At 48.5% G+C, this 18,604-nt stretch overlaps 1 protein-coding gene across 1 annotated transcript; it reads right to left on the reverse strand.

The window, feature by feature from the left end:
• Positions 1 to 3,443: 3,443 nt before the first annotated feature.
• Positions 3,444 to 17,913, reverse strand: YWHAE (tyrosine 3-monooxygenase/tryptophan 5-monooxygenase activation protein epsilon). Its single transcript, XM_053367728.1, has 6 exons — positions 17,712 to 17,913; positions 14,590 to 14,789; positions 11,193 to 11,299; positions 10,378 to 10,584; positions 9,672 to 9,808; positions 3,444 to 4,327 (listed from the first exon to the last, which is right to left on the reverse strand). The coding sequence occupies exons 1-6, from the start codon at positions 17,773 to 17,775 to the stop codon at positions 4,275 to 4,277; spliced, it is 768 nt and encodes a 255-aa protein (XP_053223703.1). The 5' UTR covers positions 17,776 to 17,913; the 3' UTR covers positions 3,444 to 4,274.
• Positions 17,914 to 18,604: the final 691 nt, after the last annotated feature.

Here is an 18,604-nt window from a genome sequence, read left to right on the forward strand (position 1 = left end):
TGCAAAGGTGCTTAATTTAGGCTCTAGTGTTTGGCTGCTCCAGTGGGAACCCCAGAGTTTTGGAAGCAAAAGTATTCTTTTTTTACCACCATTAAGACACTAAACCAACCTTTTGGTTTTGGTAAGCTTTTTGTGAAACAGTTCCATCTGGTGTCCAAATCTGAATGTTCAAATTATATGAAAAGCCCTATTCATTGAGTCAGAATTCTTTTCATTTCTTAATTGCCCTGTGGAGGCATGATTTGTCTTTTACAGGACCCACAAAAGTTTGAGCACTTCTTTAATCCCATAAAACAAAAAGAGGAGGAGCTATGATCTCTTTTGAAGGTAGTTACAAGTCATCAGTAACAGCAGCTGCAGTGCTTTCAAGGACAATTACTCAAGATAAAGGAAAAACTTCTTTAGTGTAAAAATGTGAATACGAGTCACTTTTGTGGTTGGACTGGACAAGCTTAAAGGCACTATTTGATTTTGCATTACTGATGGGCAAGATGTAGAACTTGGGTGTGCTTGTATCCTTAGCATCCTGCTGCTGCTGCTGACCTTCAGAAGCCCAATTAGATTTTCTTTTCCGACGGGAATAAATGTTGCACCAGGCCTGGAATGCTGTCCATGCTATAGTGTATATAAGATTTAATGCACTATTGCTATATAAATGCCAAATAAATTTTTACTAAAATCAGATTTTTCTTTGTATTACCAACTAGCTTTAAAGTGCACTGGGACATTGTCCATGAATGACGGGGCAGACTGTGGCTTTAGCTATGGAGATCTCTTAGCCTGGGTCAGATGTAAAAGCTGCAGGAGGAGGTGTGCATTTGGCCTAGCCTAGAAATTACAGCTCAGTGGAAGCTACTCAATCACAGCACTGTCAATTTAAAAGGAGCTGAAATCCAGAGAAGCCACTGATAGGCAGACTGGGCTCTTAGCCCAAGGGTGGGGGCTGGGATGGATGTGCAGATGCACATCCAGGAGACCATTTTCCTACCCAGCCTCATCTAATAAAGGAAAGGACCCTCACCACCCCTCAGATTGTTCCTCCTTCAGAGTTTGATGATCTTCCTCATCATTGCAGTTTGGGGCCGGGCTGCACTTTGTCCACCTAGCCCAAGGCTGCAGCATTCCCCCCCCCCCCGCAAAACCACCATTACCTTGGCTTTATGGGCCAGAAGCCCACCACCCCTGAAACAGACACTATGCCAAATACTCCAGATGGAGAATTACTCTCACCTTACATAAGGCAGCATCCTGTGTGGCTTTAATTGGCCTGGAAAACCCTTTATTTTGTAAAATATATATACCAGTACACAATACAAGTTCAAAGGGTAGTTGAAGGTGGAAGAGGAGGAACTGGGGTGACTTTCACAGACGACCCATTTTGGGATGGACAGTGGTGGCAACTCAAATCTTCCCATTAGTGTGCTCAAGTCTTGCTTTAAACTGATAACCCAAAAGTGGCAATGGTCTTTCTTTTCTGGTTTGAGTTTTTGAAACTGGTCCCATGAAGCAGAATTACCTGTGAAGAAACTAGAACCTCCCAATTCCAACCTCTTCCTAGGGAATAGTGGATGGGGACCCCAAAGATGCAATAGCAGCCAGCAGCTGGGCACTGCCAGACTCCTACAGCACCATTTTCCTTCCTTGTATCAAAAATTCATGTAACAGATTGGTTGCTGCCCAGCACTGAGGGAAGTGGCAGATCGCTAAGTGACGGTGCCTGCAATGGCAGCCAGGGATGGGGTAGATGTTGAGCAGAAAATTTCTTGCCCTTGTCTGCCTCTACTTCGCTGCTCCTGGAGCTTGGCGTGCCAGCCTCTCCCTCTATAGAGTCCAATATGGTTCCAGCTAGCAGCAAAGAAAGATGAAGCAAGCTGCCTCAGAATGAGAACTAATGGCAAACTACTGCAATCCCCCTTGCTGTGCAGTCCTTGGTAGAAACCGTCTGCTGTCACCTGTTCAGTCAGAAAGGGGAGGGCACAAGTATTATGGGTGTGTGACCTGTTTCTCATCAGAGCTGTAGTACAGTTGGTGCTGCAAAGCGGCTTCCCTCATCTTGCACCCACTAAAGTATAAATAGCTAAAAAGTATGAAGAGTCCATGCAAGTGTAAGGAACCGTTTGTGCAACTGCACACCTTTCACACAACACTAGTATGATCTGTTCATTGTGTTTCTGTGGACTGGAGGGGGCTGAAGGCCACAGGAACACAGGAGGAGGACCAGGCTCCTGGCTCCGATCGCCAAACAAGGCACGCAAGATGGCCACTCCATGGTCAATACAATGGGGTCCTGGGACCAGTCATTTGCGCCAGACTGTATTTCAACGGACGGGTGGTTCTTGTGGCAGGCTAGATGCTCACTCTTTTCAGATATCCCCCTAAGAAAGGGATCCATTAACCTCAGTTCTATGTGCAGGTAGGAGCAGTAGCAGCTGTTAGCACAAGGGCAATGCCAGAACCTCACTTGCCCCAAACAAATCCGTTGATGTGCAGACTCGCCATACCACTGGCTCACTTGGCATTTTGAGAAATAAGGGGTGGGAGAAGGGAACAGCTCTCAAAAATGAAAATGGGCGGCTGCTGAAAGGAATGGGCACTTGAATCAAGCAATCCATTTTACCCCTCCAGTAACAACTACAATTCTTGGCATCATTCAAGAGGGAAACACTGTTAAAAGCCCCAAGCCCCTACCCACTCACCAAGAAGGGTACTGAAAGGCATCACTAAGCATATTACTGCAAGGGATGGAGACTGAAGGGGGCCTGGCAGATGCTGGTTGAGTGCTGAAGCATTTCCCACTTTTGAGAGGGTTCAGTAGAGAGCAGTCTGAGGTGCAGAATCTTGACACAGTATTTTATTTATCCAACAGACTCACTGCTCAGCCAGAGGGGAAAGCCCAGATGAAGCTAAAAGGCAAGGAGACAGTTTAGACCAGAAGGAGGGTACAAGGCATTAGCAGAAGGAGGCTGAAGCAGCCAAGGAACAGTTTTTGGGGCCGGAAGGCTTCCCCACAATCCTTTCAGTGTTTTGTCAGCATGTGACCAAAAGGTCTGAGCACAGCTAACAGCAGAGTTGAACTTTGAAAGGAAACAGAGCCGTTAAGAAATGAAAGGGAGCATGGCTTGGTTTTCAAAAAGGTGTTCTAGCTCAACCAGAGTACAAATTTTTGACCCAGTTAGGCAGGCGTCTGCCTTGCTGCTTCCCTGATAAAAACTGTTTCCTCGCAATGCAACAATTAAGCAGATTGAACCACCTCAGATTGATTCCGTGCCCAAGTTTGCGCTCTCTGGGCAGCCGCCAATTGAGACCCACAAATTCTGGTGATGGCCCTCTCCATTTTGCTACAGCCAGCCTCTCTTCCATTAAGTAACACTTTTCCTGCTACTTGTTCGGTCTGCAGCTCTTGCTAAACATTTACCAGGGTAAAGTAGCAGTAGTATTTGGCATCATTTTAATTTAGGGTTGTTTTATTTAAGTTTAATGTTAATTCCATGCTGTGTTTCAGTAAGAACAATACAGATCCTGTATCTGTGGCTCCAGTCAGATATCCAGTAGTACAAATTAGCTTCAAGTTACACATACTGAACAAAAGAGGTTGAGCTAGCGAAAAGGGAGGGGGGAGGGAGAGAAAAATATTGAACACACATGCAGGCTTTCAACGCCACCTTCAATGCTAACCTGCTTGGAGGGAAAGTAAAGAGAAGGCAAGAATGAGCAGCCACGGATTGTTGAACCGTTACCAGCACCGTCTGTTGCAGCAACATCATCTCAGCACAGTTGGATATTTTTTTTTGCTTTTTGTTTTTTCTTTTACAGCAAAACCACTACAAGAACTGTCCCAATGAAACCGGTAACTTCAAGCTAAACGCCCAATTCTAAACACTCATATAAAATTGTTTAAACAATTATAAAAAATGAAAAATGCCAACACATGCACTCTACAGTGCAAGCCTCTGCTAGAATTCTAATGGCTTCCAGATGTCACCTCCAACACTGACAGAAGACAACACAGGAATGCAGAAAAAGCCTCTATGCAGCCAGTCCGGTTAGTGTCTTAAAAGAAACTGAAAGCTGGCACCAGTAAAATCCACAGACATTCACTCTTGCCTTTTAAAGAACTTTTCAACTGTGTAAAAAAACCAACAGGGTAGGAACCTAAATTCTGGGACCCATCACAAACGTCAGATCAGATGGTTCCCAGGGACACTGAGGGGCTTATGGGAGTGGGTGCGGTAGAAGGGGGACAAAGATGGGGGTCTCTTATTGGCCTTGATGTCTCACTGGTTCTCATCTTCCACATCCTGCAGCGCTTCTTTACTCTGTTCTTCACCTGGGAAGGAAAACAGCAGAATTAGGCCATGGCTGTAGGACAGCAGATCACCCTGTCGTTGAGGCCTCTGCCTGCCAGGATTCACCTACAGAGCTTGGCCCCTCACAGCAGCGGCAGGACAAGTGGGCAGCCCAGCAGGGGGTGCCGACAGTCACGAGAGCAGCCCCCCCCCCCCCGCATTGGTGAAAGCTCAAATGCTGGCCATCAAAACAAGCATCCAAAATAACCAAGTAACTTCTGCAGCCAAAAGAAACGCCTTCCTCCTTTCTCCCTAGGACCATGGCTCTTTTCAGTGGCTCCTATCTCTACAGCAACACACTGTTAGTCTACCCTGCAAACCTGCTCTGCAGAAGGCAAACACTGTTTTAATGGTTACTTTGCAACTCCAACACAAGCAGCCTTGTGCCAAAGGTTACAGAAAGGGTTGTTTTGACCAAGGCTGTTCACATGCTTGGCGTTAATTTGGAGCCACCTCCTCAGACTGAAGCATGCAATGAACACAGACTTCTCCACTGCCCTCTGCCACTAACCAGTTGGTGCCTGACCTTACACACACAAGCATGGACCCCTACATCCAAAGGAGAACACGCCTAACATGGATCTAGCCCCAGACATGCAGGACTTGGATCAACCAGAAGAAGAAGAAGGCCAAAATGCCATCTGTGCCTCTCCCTCCTGGCACTCCTCTTGCAAGAGGTGGAAGGGATGCGTCACTGCACGTGCCAGGCCCTTTCATGGGGGCCACTGAACTGATAAGCTCAGTGCAGAAGTTAAGCTTTGCCATTTTGAGAGGCACAGAAACGTGTTGAAAACTGCCTGAAGAGCAAGCACTTAAGGGGGCCTGCCCAGGTCTCCAGAAACCCAATGCCAATGGCCCATATTCAGAACCTATGGGAAGCAGGTGAGCTGGTGCACAGCCCTGAAAGAATCAAGATATGCAAGCAGGACCACGAGCATTAGTGCCAAGGAGGAAAACAGTCACTCCCCAAGTAACCATGAAGACTTACAAAGTAGAGTTTTAGAAAATGAACAGGTGGAGTTCCTTTTAAGAATCTACACAACAGAAAGGGGGGAAAACAGGAGTTAGAGAAAGGCAGCAAATGAGCCCAAGTACAATGTTGACGGAAAGCAGGAGATGGGAATGTGGCAAGCCCAATCTGGCTGGTTAGGAAAGGGACTGCAAAGATACCAGCGCACACAAAAGTCAGGCACATCTGGGAACTGCCACTGTGCACTGATGCTCCCTTTTCAACCTTCACACTTTCTCACAACTCTGACCAATAACTTTTGAGGCAGAACCAGTCATCCTGAAGTGGAATTGTAAGTATGCAACTTTTCCCTGGGCGTCATTTTAGCACACAGGCAGTGTCCACTTTAAGCTGGTCTAACTGACACACAATCGCAGACGCACTGGTCCTTTTGGACCCGAAAGAAGACTGGAGTGGGGCAGAGCATGCTTATATGCCCCCCGCTGACCTGCATAGGGGTTGGGAAAGGTCCCCCCATGTGAAATGCTTGCTGCCTGTATTTCACAATACGGATGACTACTGAATGAAAAACCAATTAACTTCCCCAAAAGCAGAAAAGGAGGAATGGATTGCCCCTTGCTGCTCTTCTGATACTTCCTTGAGCAGCTGAGGTGGGGGCAGGGCTTTCTGGAAGGTAGCAGTCCACAGGATGACCTTTTGAGTACCCAGTGAATACCTTTTCGTCCTCCCAGGCATTTTCACTGTAACGGGTGCATCTATTTTAGTGATTTGAGATCTGTGCACCATGCAACGCTCCATACTGGTTTTATTATTTTTTTTAAAGTTGCTGTGCTTGCAGTGGTTTTAACTTTTTGCTTTATTATTGCTTAACTATTCTAATTTGGATTTGTTCTGTTTTGTTTATAGTATTTATAGTCCACTCTTCACTAAAAAAAAAAAAATTCAATTCCAGAGTGGGCAACAACATAGAAAAATTTATGCAAAAATTACAAAACCATATAAACAATGGTATGTACACAATACAAAAAGCATAAATTTTATGTGTTGCATAAATACAAAGACAGGACATATAAAAATTGAATTTAAAAAGCCCTTCTCTCCTGCTGCCGCCTCACACGCCTGACCCAGAAAGGTACTGGACCTTTTAATACTGAGTTGAATGAAAATGAGGGTTGACAGCAACACTTAAGATTTCCCTGAGAAGAGAAATACTGGCTTCACCAGCAAAACCATTTCTGCTAGATGAACCCCATCTTGGTGCTGAATGGTGTGCCTGGGGTAAGACTGGGTGGAGAACCAGTACAGGGTTTTGGAGAGGGGGTCTGTTGTCTAGCTGGGAGTGGGGAATCAAAGTCTGACAAAACGAAGCCCAAGGCCACCTGTCCTAAAAGCGCTTTTCCTTAATTCTGCTTGGGAAAAGGCCATGTGCTTGCCCTCCCCCCTTTTTAACGTACCAACCGTCTAGAAAAAATAACTGTTGGAATCCAAATCTGGACAATTTGCTGCCTACCTGCGAATGTGTGTGAAAGTAAAGGTAAAAGAACCCTTGACCATTAGGTCCAGTCGTGGCCGACGCTGGGGTTGTGGCGCTCATCTCGCTTTACTAGCAGAGGGAGCCGGCGTACAGCTTCCGGGTCATGTGGCCAGCATGACCAAGCCGCTTCTGGCAAACCAGAGCAGCGCACGGAAACGCCTTTTACCTTCCTGCCGGAGCGGTACCTATTTATCTACTTGCACTTTGATGTGCTTTCGAACTGCTAGGTTGGCAGGAGCAGGGACTGAGCAACGGGAGCTCACCCCATCGTGGGGATTCGAACCGCCGACCTTCTGATCGGAAAGTCCTAGGCTCTGTGGTTTAACCCACAGCGCCACCTGTGTCCCTCGTGTGTGAAAGTATCTGACACCAAATACTACTACATTTATTGCACTGGCACCTGCAGCATGGAGTGCTCCCTGTTTGTGATGAAAAACATCTAGTCCATTTGGGGGGGGGGGGAAATGTGGCAGAGCACCTGGCCTTGCAAGCAGAAAGCCCCACATTCAATCCTTGGTGTCTTCAAGTAGGGCCAGAAGACTCCTTGCTTGAAACCCTGCTGAGCTTATGCTAGTCAGCGCAGACATTATCAAATTAGGTGGATCAATGGTTTGACGCAGTATGGAGCTTCTTTTGCTCCTCTCCCCCTCATCACCGGCCATGGGGATTCTTTTTTTTGGGGGGGGGGGTATCAGCAACAAATGCTTTGTACTCTTGAAAACTTCAGGACCCCTGGTGAGCATGCTGGGTGCCACATTAGCTCCACCAGGACTAGCACTCCAACTATTAGTGGCCAGAAGGGTCGGTTTCCTACAGGACCCAAGACAAGGTGCTCAGCTCCATTTCACTTGTTCTGGTTCCATGCGATGCCAACCCCCACCTTGTCTGGATCATGTACCAAGCACAAGTGCATTCTCTGCCTTCCAGCCACCAACATTCTGCACTGTTACCAGTTCTGCATTTACCAATGTCAAGTCAAGCTACCAGAAGAGTTTTCCATCTCATGAGATGAAAGATCTGCCTTGTGAATGGTGAAAATCATGACGATGCTTCTTTTTCAACAAAGAGGAAACTATCCGATCACTTTTATTTTGTTGCAGAGGACCAAACGAATGATGGCCAGGCATTCCTGATTTTAAACAGCAGCAAAGTTCCAGCTGGGAAAGTCACTTTTGTCTTTTTCAAAAGACTGATCATGATTCTGAAACTAAAGGTCAGCCCCTATAAATAAACACACCCCGTTATGATGCTGGTGGTCTCAACAGAAACATCTCATGCGATCATGACCATCGTTTCCTTTTCCTCACTTCACTTCACACTTTGCAACTAGTCTGGGACTGAACAAGTTTCTTCCAGCATTCACAGCTAAACTGAGGGAATCAAACTGCCTGCTATGTGGAACCAAGGCTTCTCCGTGGGACCCCAGCTGACATGCAAAGTTCATGATGGCAACTGGCTGATTTCTGCCCTCATGGCCTTTATCTGTGATGTATTTTGTGGCTTGTCCTTGTTTGCTTTTTAATGCTAGGCCTGGATTCAATATTGAAGTGACTGCATTTCTGCTGCCTTAACATTGTTTTGTACCCAATGTATTTTTGCCTAGAGAAATGTTTTTCTGGGGCAATCAGCAATATGCATAATACAGGCACCCCACCCGTTTACACGTGCTAAATGTGTGTGCAACAGTGGAGCACGCCGAACCCAGAAGTGACCCAAAAGCATCATGGGAAGGGGGGGGTTGTTTGCAGGCTTTTTCAATGGTGCTTCAAATATATGCAATTTCACTGATGAGTGCAGTGCCTCGGAACATATCTTCTGAGTAAGTGGGGGAGTGGGTTGCTTGTAGTGAATTTAAAAATTGTGATTCTCAAACTAAATGCTTGAGGTACATAAGAAACACCCTCCTCCTGCCTGTCACCCAGAGATGACAACTCACTGCAGTAGCAAATGCAATCACTGAATGAGCCTAAAACAAGGCCACAGAAGAAGAATGAGAACAAGGCTCACAGGAGTGCAGCTGAAAGGAAAAAGCAAATGCAACCCCAGAACAACAGTCTCATGAGCACATTGAAGAGCTGGAAAAGAAAATGAGGAGTGCTGAGGAAAAGCCCTGCTTGGGCTCCTGACAGTTCCTAGTAACTTGGAGGGCGGAGTAGATGTTTGGCACCCTGAACAAGAGCTGCCCTGCTAGAAGGGGAGGCCACAGCAGTCACCCCTCCAACAGCAAATTCAGGTGGCTCAGCATCTATCAATGCAGAGGCTTATACATACTACGGAGATCCTTGGGCACACATAAGTATGCAAGTATGCAATTTAAAAACTGTGGAAAAACTAAAAGGAAAAGGCAGTTTTAAAAAATGCTTGCAGCTGAGCCCATGGGAAAGAGAAAAGGGTCAACATAAACTGGAAGCCAGACTGTGTTCGTTTATCAATCAATCAATCATTTATGGCTGAAACCTGGAAAAAGACAAGAGACTATCCATGTGTCAGTTGGCAATATGGAGAAGAAGAACTGGAGCATTTCTGGTGTCATGCCAGTAAGAATCCTAGATGGGGAATCAGAACTGCATGTCTTCCAAAATATAAGCATTAAAAGACTCAGCTTTGAGGCTGACAGTCCTAAGGTGCCAGCTGGGAGAGAGAAAAAGTGTCCCCTATCTCTTCCCTACTTCTTAAATACCGTGCCCCCCACAATGGCCTAACCAACGTGACAGACCTCCTGTTCCAGGCTGGCTGGAACCATGGGGACGCACTGCAACCTTCTGCCCCACTTGCTCTCTCCCATGTTAAGATTAAGGCTGGAGAATCATCAGCTACTCACCGTCACCCTGCATGTCTGAAGTCCATAGTGTCAGGTTATCACGTAACAACTGCATGATAAGTGTAGAATCCTTATAGCTTTCTTCACTCAGCGTATCCAGTTCTGCAATAGCATCATCAAAAGCTGCTTTTGCCAACCTACAAGGAGACAGATGACACAGTGTTCCAAGAAACCAGTTCTAACAAATCAAAACCAATTCACGGAGGACAAGGCTAGCAATGGCTCCTAGCCACAATGGTCGGAAGCAGTTCCTGGTAACTGTGCGAGGGGAGAGCTGTTGCACTCAAGTCCTACTCGTGGGCTTCCCTTGGGCCACTGGGAGAACAGGCGGCTAGAAGAGGTGGCCTCCCTTTGGCTGCAGGGCTCTTATGCAAAACCGCCACTGAGGTGCCACTGCCCACTTCTACAGCACTCTCAGGACTCTCTCCACCTTTTGTCTCTCACCGGTGGAGCAAAGTTTTAACCCACAAAGATGACCAGGGGTGTATGGGCGGGCACACAAGGGCGACCCTTTTGCATGCCTACCTGGCTGCACACTCCAACAGGCCCAGAGACCCAGAAGCAGTGGCAGCTGCAACACCCACGCACCTGCCCTGACATCTTCTGCTTCTCACCCCTGCTCAGAGCTGCTGGAGAGAACCTTGAGAACTCTGCTTAGCAGGCAGCACCTACCCCAAACCCTCCCATGCGGGGGGCTGCTCCTCACCTGCAGGCGCGGTCAGGAGAATTAAGGATTTCATAGTAGAAAACAGAGAAGTTGAGGGCAAGTCCTAGGCGGATGGGATGTGTTGGAGGAAGTTCTGTCATTGCAATGTCACTAGCAGCTTTGTAAGCCACCAGGCTGTTCTCAGCAGCTTCCTTCCTGTCGTTTCCTGTGGCAAACTCTGCAAGATACCTGTGGTAGTCCCCTTTCCTGGGGGCAGGTGGAAGGAAAGAAGAAAACACTGCTTACTTCAACAGCTTACCAGCTGGCATAGCATTCCATATAGAACATTTAAGCAGAAATTTAAATATATAAGTTAAATAAATAAATAAATAACCAGCTATGCAAGCTGTTAACTATAGAGACAGATTTGTTTCTAAGCTCAAATAATACAATTTCCTGATAGTTTTCTGCCTTAAACATAATTCCCCCCCCCCCCAAGAAAAAAGCATGAAATGTTTGTTACATTATGGTGAAGTAGCTAGTTTACTGAATAAAGGCAAGGCGTTCATTCATGTCAAATTTAATAAATATAGGAGTATAATTTTATGTGCTAACTAATGCTTGCTATGTTGTTCACAATACGTTTTATGTTCTTAACAATATTATACAAGAATTGATGAAAAATATTACAAACACTTCCATTTCTCTCCGAACTTCTGCTTCCTTCTGGAGGGGGCAGGAGGAGAACTGTTCACCCCCTCCTGCCCCTGCCTCCCAACATGTTATACCACTAGGGAGGAGCCCATCATCTTTGAGAAGAACCCATTCTTCCCACAAGCATCATAGTTAAGGCACCGTCCCCATTTCACACCTACATTTTATAATAGAAAACCTTGGATTCGCCAGTGTTGGCTGCTGGAATGAGGTGTTTGTCCAGTACGTCCAGAATATCACAACAGATTAGTTTCAATTCAGTCTCAACCTTGAGGGAGAGAGGAAAAAAGAATGGCCAATTCAGAAAACCTGCTGCCAATGAATAAACAAACAGAACTTTAACAGAATTTTTGAATAATCACCAGTCTCACTCCTGTGGAAAAGTGTGCTGCTTTGCCTTCCAATCCCTGCCTCCAGCCCAGGTAAAGTTTCTGACTCAAGGATTTACCTCCCTCCCCTACAAGCCCAAGAGGTGTATACAAAGTAGTATCAGAGAGGCCACGATGCACCCTGTTCCCCACTTAAATGCACCAGGGGGCAGAATGGAGGGTCTGAAGGAAGAGGCCTGCTGGGCTAGCTGTTGTTTTGCAATCCAAGGCAGGGATTGGGTGGGGAGATGCACAAATTTCATCAGGTGTCCCACAGATCTCAACATGGGAGCCTGTAAGGAATTCTTTTTGCCCACTTTCCCCCCAGCTGTTGTTCACAGCGACATCCTTCCACCTCACCCTGATCCCAAAATCTTCGGCTTTCAGAAACCATACCCCCTTATCTGTGTATTCACTGTAGTGCAAATGAATGCCCAACTGATCACTGCAATAGGGTGATCTAAGTTATTCCTAATTTCCCAGTGACCACTGAATGATTTGCTATTTGATCCAGCAACTCCTAAACTCTCATTTGAATCCAAGGTTGAGACACTACAGTGGTACCTTGGGGGTTAAGAACTTAATTCCTTCCAGAGGTCCGTTCTTAACCTGAAACTGTTCTTAACTTGAGGTACCACTTTAGCTAGTGGGGCCTCCTGCTGCTGCACAATTTCTGTTCTCATCCTGAAGCAAAGTTCTTAACCCAAGGTACTATTTCTGGGTTAGCGGAGTCTGTAACCTGAAGTGTCTATAACCCGAGGTACCAATTTATCTATTATTATGAACTAAATACAACACACAAAGCCCTTTAAAGATCCAGGGAACTTTCCAGAGCTTGGTTTGCCTAAGATGCAAATCTCACTGTGCTCCAGTGCAGACTTATGGGTGCCCATTGTTAGACAGCTTCATTTCCACAGCACAGAGGCACCACCATTATTCCCTTGCAACTCCAGTTCAAGCGATTCCCATCATCGTTATGCAAAGGACAGCATGCTCGACTGTAGGTATGGGTGCCAGACAAAGGATCCCCCACCCCAAAGATTGTCCACTTGGAACAAAATGAGACCATTCGGACCTGGTGCTGTGGTGGAATCCACCGGGGGGGGGGGGGTTGCTATGTGCTCATGTCCTGCTTGCAGGCTTTCCATGGTTGGCCAAACTCTATGCTGCAGCAGTCAATGACAAACTGAATATTTGGCATTATGAGGAAAGGGATGGATATAATACATGCCTTATATATAAATAGATGATTTGTCTGTGCTCGAAATGCAGGTACAGGGCTGGTTGTCTGGTTTCAAAAAGGATATCAAAGCACTGGAGAAGTGGGCAGATCTTCACAAAGAGGAAAGGTTCACACTCCAAGGTTGGCTAACCATTTGTGCTCTTTTACACTTGGCTCCCGGAGGGGTTTCCATGGTCAGGAACCAACTGTTGCAATTCCCCTTTCTCCTGCATGCCCCATGAATACTGCCCCTCTGGAGCCAATGTGAGAAGAAGGAGGGTGCAGAGGAAAAGGGAACCACCCATTCCCTCCAATTGACAGAAGCCTCCGTGTGCCAAGAGACACCATGGGATGCAACCTTTAGAGGGCCGAAAAGCTAAGGAGAAATGTAACAGGTGCTGAGAAGGGAGTGGATACTTTTCTCTCCTCCACACAATTCCAGAACCATGATTTGCTCTTTGCTTTGACTTTTATATTGCCCATGGTTTTCATACAATCGTAGACACAGAGCTGAAAGGGGCTCCGAGCATCATCTAGTCACAACACCCTGCAATGCAGGAATATGCAGTTGTCCCATATGGAGACTGAACCTGCAAGCTTGGTATCATCAGTACCTTGCTCCAAACAACTGAGCTATCCCCGGAGCTTATTAAAGACTTATTTTATTGTATCAGATGCAACACAATGTCTTTCTTTCTTTCTTATTTATTTAATGACACACCATGTGACCTTGTTACAGGGCTGCAAATATAAAGAATTAAATTCACAGCCACCCCATAAAACTGGCAGTTGTGTTGAGAAAATGTATGCTTAACTAGAAGAGGATAGTCATGGGTTTGCTTGTTTGTCCATTATGATTTCAGGAGGTCTTTTTTATTCCTGGTTGAATGAACGCTTGCCTTGCAGCTGCCCTGTGCTCTGAGAATCCCATTTCCTGAATCTATTGGGGCTCCTAGAGAAGCATCCAAGGCCTTTGAGGGCCAGAAGCCCAACAACCAAATCCACTGTCTTCTAAAAGCAGAAAAGGCATTTCACAAGCAGAGATAGCCTTATTGTTACAGGATTCAGTCTAAGCAAGTAGGATGGGCACCAACACTCTCCAAGGTGAAGCAATTCTAGTTTCGGGTTCTAGCCCTTTTCTAAGTCTGCCCTTTTCTAAGAAGGTCCTTTCTGCCCACCCCTGTACCTGAGCATCACTTTTCCATCTTTCCCATCCCTTGAAAAAGATAAAACAGCGACTGGGAAGTTTTTGTTCCCAATGGGCTGTTTCAGGGCTTTTTACCCTCTCTGGTAGTTCTGTAAATCTTAGGGTTCCCTCGAACCAGCTGATATGCCCCTTCTGTGAAAGTTGCAGTTGTTAGTATAAACGCCAGCAACCCTGGTTGATTTGCTACAAAGCGGAGGATGAAATGTGTGCCTGTGATGTAACCAGAAGCCCTGAAGACAGCTCCTCATTCCTTATTCACAGTTATACCCAGCACCTTGACTGGAACAGGCAGAGACGAGGAAGAGAGCAGGTGCCTCAAGAAGCAGCTGTCCAGGTCAAGGAAAGGTCCAAGTGCACCTTGAATGGGAATGAAGAGCGCAAGCAAAACACCAGTGCAAGGTACACACAGTTTTGCTGGCAAAGAGCCCAACAGAACAATGCAGCTGGGATGTTGGGGAGGGAGGGGAATCCCCAAGCTCACCCGTGCCTCAGTCTACACTGGGAAAAGTCTTGCTTAATCCCAAACACAGCCATCAGAGAGAAATCGTGAAGCAACCCTTACCTGAGGGCTACCCTAAAGAGCATGGCTGTGCAGCTGGAGAAGTTATGTTCCACAATCCAAAACTCACACACTGATGCTTGGAACGACAACAGAGTCTGTGAGCCCCCCCCCCCCACTGGACTGTGTTGCATGTAGGGTTGCAAACCCCGCCAGCTGCCCCTCAAGCGTCCCAGGGGTCCCTTCTCTCCTGAGCACTCACCATTTGCCGATACTCCCGGATCATCTTCAATTTGTCTTCTCCACCTTTGTTTTCCTCTTTCTGTTCAATGCTGCTGATTATTCTCCAAGAAGCTCTTCTAGCGCCAATTACATTTTTGTATGCAACAGACAGCAGGTTCCTTTCTTCGACGGTCAGTTCAACATCCATCCCAGCTACTTTCTTCATTGACTCAACCATTTCTAAAGAGAGAATAGGTGTGTCTGTGTGTGCTTGAGCAGAGTTGCTCTCCATGCCCTTCCATTTAAAACCATCACCAAACCAGACACAAGCCTGGCTCTGAATTAATGTCAGTCTGGACAACCCTGAGCAGGGGAGGCAGGAGGCAGGCAGCCACTTGCACAACCCAGGACAGCCTCACAGACCTACAAGAACTCAAGTGGTGTGACTGTTATCACCAAAGCACTTTCATTCTGCATCTATTATGCTATTCCGAGGAGCCAGGAAAGGGCACTGATGAGCTGCACCATGGACGTGCTGAGCTACAAACCACCAGGGCTGTGATTTCAGGTCAGCTACTCAGATTAGATGTACATCATACAACTTTTTCAGCCCTCAAGTGTTCTCCTGTTCATGCACATGTAGCATGAAAACAGAAGATGCCTTCACTACAGTGGATTTATACACACTGTAGCAAAGAACAATAATCAGAAATGGAGCACAAATATACCACCCAACTCCAAATTGTATCCATATTAAAAGGGAAGCCCTTTATGTAAAGCTGCTTTGGGGCAACCATCACATATCACTGGGCACCAGCTGCAGTCAAGATCTGCTATATGATAGAAGATGAGGCATTCCAAGCTATGCTGAGCCAGATGTGTGCTGGAGAACAGTGATGAAAATGACAGGATTGTATTCTGATATCTGTTGTCACATGTTTACACTGCATAATTCCTTCTGCTTCCAAAATGTAAGTTTCTAAATTTGGAGGGGAAGAGGGCAGAAACAGAAGCATTGGAAAGGCTAAGAAGCAGGGGACAAGAGGTGCTACCTGGCTGCTTCAGCAGAGGAAAGATGAAGAGGAAACAAATGCAGGAACCAAAAGGGGAAAGAAAGACACCGAGAATGCTCAGGAGACGTTTACCCAAAAGAATTTAAAGCAATACTGTTATTCAGGCCGGAGTCTTGAAAATATGCTAATATGCATGTATCATTTGAGTACAGTTGAGTACAGGTTTTAACCTGAAACACATTGGGCAATGGAGTATATTCAGTGCACCTTCATGGTCTCATGCCCATTTATGCTTAGAAGTCACCAAAACATCTGGGGCTGCCAGGCCACTGCCAAGCAGGGAGTGCCTTTGACCTTATACTGCACTCCTGAAGCTCAGTTTTCAAAATCAGGAAAGGCCTCCTGCTCTGGGAGAACCTCTTGCCTCTTGGTGTTAAGGAAGGAGAGCAGCTGTAACCTGGAAGGGGCAGGGGGACGAAGAAGAGCACCTGTGATGTTCAGCTCCTGTGGTCTGCAGGGAGCCTTTGAAAGGCAGCCTACCATGCTTTAGATGTAGCACGTGAGGTGAAATAAGAAGTCAGCTCAGCCTTAACATTTCAAGCAGACAGGTGAAACGGAACCAGGTCATCACAAAAAGCACACAGGCATGCCCAAGAGTGGTAGTCACAAGCTGTTCAGCACTCTAAGCCATTGCCACTTTCCTTTGCCCAAGATGCGGCTACCCAGGCAAGGGATAAACTCCAAAGCTGGCGGCTTCCAAGGTCTACAAGGAGCTAAAAGGCACTTTATGCGAAGACTGCAAAAAGCCGGCTGGGTCAAGCATTTACAACTCCCAGAGTGTCCACACGTCACCACAAATAGCCCGGCTCCTTTTCAATAAATACAGCCTTCCTTGTATTGTAAGCTCAGCCGTCATGGCCGGGATGGGATGGAAACAGGCCACCTAATAGTAAGTGGCTTTCCGCCTTGGACAGCTCCACCCTCCCCTGCTTTGGAGAGAAGCTCCCTGCACTGCGATCAATGTGTGCTATCCACAGGAACAAGGGCACCACCCCACACTCTCTGCCCCGTCAAACCTCCCTGCCCCTCAGCATGGAGAAAAGATACGGGCCAGTGTCACACAAAGCCAGGTAAATGCTTACTCCCTACAGGTTGTAAAGCTTAAGGAGAAACTGAGTGAAGCGGAGAGTGTACTTTTGCTTCCGGGTTTCACAGCAGCAGATGCTTTTAAATACTGGACCTAAGCAATCCCCCCATCTTCAGTTCCCCAGCAAGGGACAGTGATGGCAGCTAAGCAAGCATGCTATTTCCCAGTAAACCCCCCCCCCCCGATTATCTTCCTGCGAGTCTCAGAATGGTTGTTCCCCCTGCCCAATAACGGGCAGTGGTATTCCATAGGGCTTTCAACGAGAGCCTGGCGAATACCCAAGAATTCTGCCGGTCTTCTCCAAGGGAACACGTTGGGGGGGGGAAGAGTGTTCGCTTGAACTAACCAGCTTGGGGCAAGAAAAGAGCCACCTCGGGAGCCCGTAGCCAGTGCGGGGCGCGAAACTGACAGTGAACACCCCCCCCCCCGCCGGGCGACCGGGGGCTGCGGGAACCGGGGAAATGGGTGGAGGTAAGAGAGGGAGCCCATTTGCCCGCCTCGCCCTCCGGCTGGCTCTCCGCCTCCGCCCGCCACGCCCCTCTGCGCCGCCGAGACCTCCGGGAGCCGCCCAGGCCCAGCGTGGGGCTTTTGTCCTCCCCGCCCAGGAGACCCTCACGCCGCCTGCCCGCCCGCCCGCCCCGCTCCCCCGCCGGCGTCTTCAGCGCCCGTCGCGCGCGGCAGCCATTTTGTGTGCGCCCCCCACGCCCCGCCGCTTCTCCCTCTGTCGCCGCCGCCTCCCCGCCCGCCCCGTCTTGCCGGCCCGCGCCGCCATTTTGTGCCCGGCGCTCCCCTCCGCCAGCCAGCGAGGCAGCCGCCCGCCCCTCCCTCCCTCCCTCCGCTGCCCCTTGGTCGCCGCCGCCGCCGCCCTGCTCTGGCTCCCCGGCTGGCTGGCCGGCCTGCTGCCTCCCTCCCTCCCTCCGTCCGTCTCTCCCTCCCTTCCGTCCCTCTCTGGCCGCCTCCGCCGGCCAGAGGGTCGGCGTCGTCGTCGCCCCCCGCGCGCACCATCGTAGCGTTCGGCCTGCTCGGCGAGCTTGGCCTGGTAGACGAGGTCCTCCCGGTCGTCCATGTCCGTCGGGCGAGGGCGGCGGGGGCTGCGCGGGGCGGATGGAGACCGATGGTCCGGCGGGGGGGGCTCAACCACGATCAGCTCTCGCTGCTCTCCGGGCAAAGATGGCGGCGGCGCCTCCTCCCGCTACATCCGGGCACTCCGGGCCGCGCGCGCAGGCGCACCGCTCCGCTATGCACGCGCGCTCTCCCCCCCTCCCGACCATAGCAACAGCGGCTCCCTAGCAACCGCGAGAGCCGCGGCGTCCGCTTCCGCCCTGGCCTCCAGCGCTTGCCCGGCGGGCGGGGCGGCTGGCCTGTGGCGTAACGGTTAGAGGGTCGGACTAGAACCCGGGAGAGCAGGGTTCGAATCCGCCCCTCAACCCTGGGGCCGCTCACTGCCTCTCAGCCTAGCCTACCTCGCAGGGCTGTTGTGAGCTCCTTTGAAGAAAAATGTGCTATATAAATGCAATAACTAAAATAAAGCCCGCAGGTGTGTCCTGGGGAAGTGCACTCCATTCGGGAGGGGGCGGCATCTGAGAAGGGGCGCTCTGCATGCATTCTGCATCACTGGTGCGCCTCCCCAGCCCACTTGCATCCTTCCCAGGCACACGACTGCTGGCCGGACCCTTGTCACCCTGCGCAGCCTCCTCCCCACCCCCCCTGCCCAAATGGCACCGCAATGTCAGGGAGGAGGCTTGCCCCTGCTCTTCTCAAAAGGACTCACACTTTTTCTGTTGGATGCAGGGAGGTATACAAATGTATACAAATATATACTTTGGCAAAGTAGTCAATAATTCTTTCTTAAAAGATCTGCTGCCCAGATCGGGGGACACCTTTGTAATAATTTT

The sequence above is a fragment of the Podarcis raffonei genome, chromosome 15 (genome assembly GCF_027172205.1).
Source record: "Podarcis raffonei isolate rPodRaf1 chromosome 15, rPodRaf1.pri, whole genome shotgun sequence".
In the NCBI taxonomy this organism is placed as follows: domain Eukaryota; kingdom Metazoa; phylum Chordata; class Lepidosauria; order Squamata; family Lacertidae; genus Podarcis; species Podarcis raffonei.